The sequence below is a fragment of the Plectropomus leopardus genome, unplaced genomic scaffold (assembly GCF_008729295.1).
Source record: "Plectropomus leopardus isolate mb unplaced genomic scaffold, YSFRI_Pleo_2.0 unplaced_scaffold28914, whole genome shotgun sequence".
Classification (NCBI taxonomy): Eukaryota; Metazoa; Chordata; class Actinopteri; order Perciformes; family Serranidae; genus Plectropomus; species Plectropomus leopardus.
The window spans coordinates 1-3,916 of NW_024631506.1; the positions used below are offsets into that span (position 1 = coordinate 1).

Here is a 3,916-nt window from a genome sequence, read left to right on the forward strand (position 1 = left end):
CTTTAGAGAAGTGGAAACTTTTTTTCCAAATTTAATTTCACTTCTTGATAATGGTGGTGGGGAGTGCTGTCTAAAGTCACTCCGAAGTCTCCCAAAGGTCCACTAGAACCTCCTGCACCATCTGTAACCTCCTCTTATCCAAGCGTATACACTGTGTGTGTGTGTGTGTGTGTGTGTGTGTCACAGAGTGGAAGGACAACCCTGCAGCTGGGTGATGGTCTCAGTACCCAGAAGGCCACCTTGATTGTGGTTCATACTGATGGCAGCATCGTGGAAGCTACTGGCCTAAAGTCTGCTGCTGCAATGGCACCAGGTAAGTGTGTGTGTGTGTGTGTGTGTGTGTGCGTGCACGTGCGTGTGTGCTGCAGTACTGACAAGGTCCTGCTGTCTTGGAGATGTCCATATTGAACTCAGTTGTGAAGACACAAATGACATTAAGTGGCAGTTGCTTTGGAAGCAGCTCTGTTCTATTTTTCTCTATGAGACTGATCTGTGTCTGTTTGTTTCATCCTCCTGTGGTTCATTCAGGCCCACAGACCCCGCCCACCCCGTTGACCCCGCCTCAGGACAAAGACTCGTGCTCCAAGTACAACTGGGACCCTTCAGTGTACAATAACGAGCTGCCGGTCCGCTGCAGGAACACCAGCGGTGTCCTCTACAAGAACCGACTGGGATCAGGTGATCAACGCGCCTGTGCTGAGCATTGTTTCGCACAGAGGGTTAATAGTAAAGCAGGCTTATTTTGTATTTCATAAACAAGGTTTACAAAAGACTGACTGAAGTTATCATGTCCTCAGAGTTCCTCTGTGACAGTTGGTATTTACTGCTGCACTGTGAACATAAATCAGATTACTCTTCATGTTTGATTTATCACATTTTGAAAAGCTCTAGGCAAATAAATATGTAGAGCTGAAGTGTTTTTCAGTACAAACAAAATGATAAATTCTGATAATTTATTCTGCCTGAAAAACTGCATTTTAGAGACTTAAGTTAACACTGAATCATCAAACATTTTAATATTAGATCAAACATGTTCAGAATTATCAGCCGGTTTAAGACTGGATTTGTAAACCTCTCACATTACCTGAAAATTTGGGCCAAAATCGGTACCAACCAAGGTCCCAAAACTCCTGTAGTCTGAGTAACACTGTGCTTCAGTATACTCTGTTGTACTGTGCTCTTGAGTAATTTGTGCTGTAGTTTTTCTGACAGTTGTGTTGGTCTTCAGGGGGTAAAGGTCGCTGCATCAGACACAACCAGCAGTGGTTCACTCCCACAGAGTTTGAGGGTTTGGCAGGAAGAGCAAGCAGCAAAGACTGGAAAAGGAGCATCAGATATGCTGGCCGACCTCTGCTCTGCCTCATACAGGTACTACTTCTACTACCACTAATACTACTTCACTGTATTACTGCTGTGCTTTACTGTGTTACACTTTTTTCAGTTTGCATGCAGAGCGGCTGATTCTGAATGGAAAGCTGTTTGTGGTTTAACTTTGTGTGTGTGTGTGTGTGTGTGTGTGTGTGTGTGTGTGTGTGTGTGTGTGTGTGTGTAGGAGCGTATCCTGAACCCCCATGCTGCTTCCTGTACCTGTGGAGCCTGCTGTGATGACCTGACAGGAGTGAGTTAGTGGAGCTTGACTTAATATTTCTACTCCACTACATTTTAGTCTACTTTGTAGATTTAAATGATGAATATAAATCAACTATTAAATACTGATATATTATAATACACTGAACAATTGAGCAGTGGATAAAATAGTTAGAATGAGCTCCACCTTTTACAGCTGCTACATAAACACAATGAACAGATTAAAGTTGTTTATTTCACTGCTGGAAAGATGGTCTTAAAACTGTCTGGGTGATCCAGGCACTGGTTAGATGGAGGAAAGTTTACCATAGTTCATTTACACACCCGAAATCTAAAATTAGGCTTCCTTTACTTTGATTTGGTGGGTTTATGACTCCTGTTGGGATATCTGGTGTCAGGCATCACTTTGTCTGGCTCCAATTTCTGTGTAAATTTTCTTCATTATGACCTCAATCAGTGTCAAACACTTTGGAAACAAAAGATGGACGTTTGCTGTAATTTTATATATCTAATTAAACTAAAGGTTTAATTGATAAAGTGAAGAAATAGCTACATATAACAATTAGTTATGACTAACCTGCTCAGTTCAGTCAGAGGGCAGAACTCAGTTTGTGTTTGTCTGACTCACTTTTTCTCTCTTCAGTGTGCAAAGGATGGAGCGACTGTGGTAGCAGAAAACGTCAGTATGGTAATTCTTTTCCTGTAACTCTGACCTCATTATCTCTACCTGGGATGAAATTTCTGTTATCTGTTTTCTGATTCAGTGAAAAGCACTGAGAGTTGATATTAAATGTAAGGTCAAGTTTTTCTTATTAGTAAGTAATGAAATATCGATTAACATAAAAGTATATTTTCTCAAGTGCTGTACAATCTGTAATATTCATTCATTTTGCAAAATAAGAAAAATACTTCAGCTTAGGTTTGACGTTTTGTACACCTTAACTTAGTCAATTAAAAAAAAGTACATCAGTTTGTGATATCAGAAATGAGCATGTCGGCTGATTCCAGTTTTTTATTTTAAAGCCAAGATCCTGTTTTTTTCTTTTTCTTTTTTTTTTTTCTATTTGCTAATTTTCAGGTAATTGTCTTTTGTGTTTTATTTTAACACATTTCTGGGTCATCTCCTACAAAAACACCCATTGAAATATGTCATTTTGCATAACAGGATGTAACACATGTTACACAACTTTTGTTTCTTTTTTACTTCAATAAGTAAGGCAGGTTTATATTTAAGGTTTGGAAAAAAAAAAACATTTTCATTTCATTGTTGCTGATTTAATTTAATTTAATTTGATTTAAAATAACTTCACTCTGTTGATTTTATCTGTCTCCTTCAGACTGGTCCAGTCCGCCTCTTTGTCCCATACAAGCGAAGGAAGAAGGACAGCGATCCTCCAGTCACCTCCCCAAAAAAGGAAATTCCTGTCACCAAGAACATCACGCTGACCCCGGGGACCACATGTACGTCAGGTGACCTCAGTCTGATGTGTGATCGGAGAAAACAGCTCAGCTTCTGTGTCACTCAGCGGAAGAAGGGAAAAGATAGTTTGTGTTTCAGGTTCAGCAGGTTTATGTCAGATTATTTCAGAGATTCATGTGCTCACAGTCACAGCTTGTTTTAAAAGTTTGAGAATTAAAGGGGATCTATGATGCTTTTCCATTTTTTTTGTATATGAATATAAAATGTTACAATGCCAGATGTTCATATTAAATGCATCCAAACATGAGGAAAAAGTCTTCACACCCACTCCATGCCACAAAAGTTTAATATAGACAACGTTTCAATTCCACGTGGAATTTCGTCAGGTCAGGATGTTTGAAAAATGGAAATCATGCCATGTAAATATAATCAATTCATGCCAACAAGCTGACAAACTCTGTGATATCGACTGACGTTAATCATTTAAACTTCCCAGGTCGATAATAAACGATTCAATAAAGTGAAATACACTGTGAAATAAAAATATATTATAAAACCATGTATGTCTTCTTCTGTCCTCCACCAACAGTCACGGTGTCCCCGTCAGGACAGTTCACCACCTCCGGTACCTTGACCTTTGACCGCACGCCAACGAGTGACGCCACTGCTGCTGCTGCTGCTGCTGCCATCATCTCTGAAGGCTCAGCGCAGAGCGAGGTGTTTGCCAGCACAGCAGGTACCATCCATCACTGTAATCATTCACACTCCCCATCATCTGAAGTGTGTTTGTGTTTCATCCGCTGTTTCTGAGGGTTACACACGGAATTAAGACCAGAAGTATTAAACAGATCCAGCAAACATCCTTTTTTTTTTTTAACAGAACCATATTGCAATTACCAAAGACAAAAA

General features: G+C 39.9%; 1 protein-coding gene across 1 annotated transcript; it reads left to right on the forward strand.

Moving 5' to 3' along the window:
- Positions 1–186: 186 nt before the first annotated feature.
- On the forward strand, positions 187–3,875 carry LOC121938228 (deformed epidermal autoregulatory factor 1 homolog; the record flags this gene model as incomplete). The annotated part of the gene is made up of 7 exons (XM_042481498.1): positions 187–313; positions 529–678; positions 1,229–1,368; positions 1,553–1,618; positions 2,231–2,275; positions 2,925–3,048; positions 3,597–3,875. Coding segments are annotated over 7 exons (873 nt in total), but the record flags the coding sequence as incomplete, so codon positions are not given.
- Between the last annotated feature and the right edge of the window lie 41 nt (positions 3,876–3,916).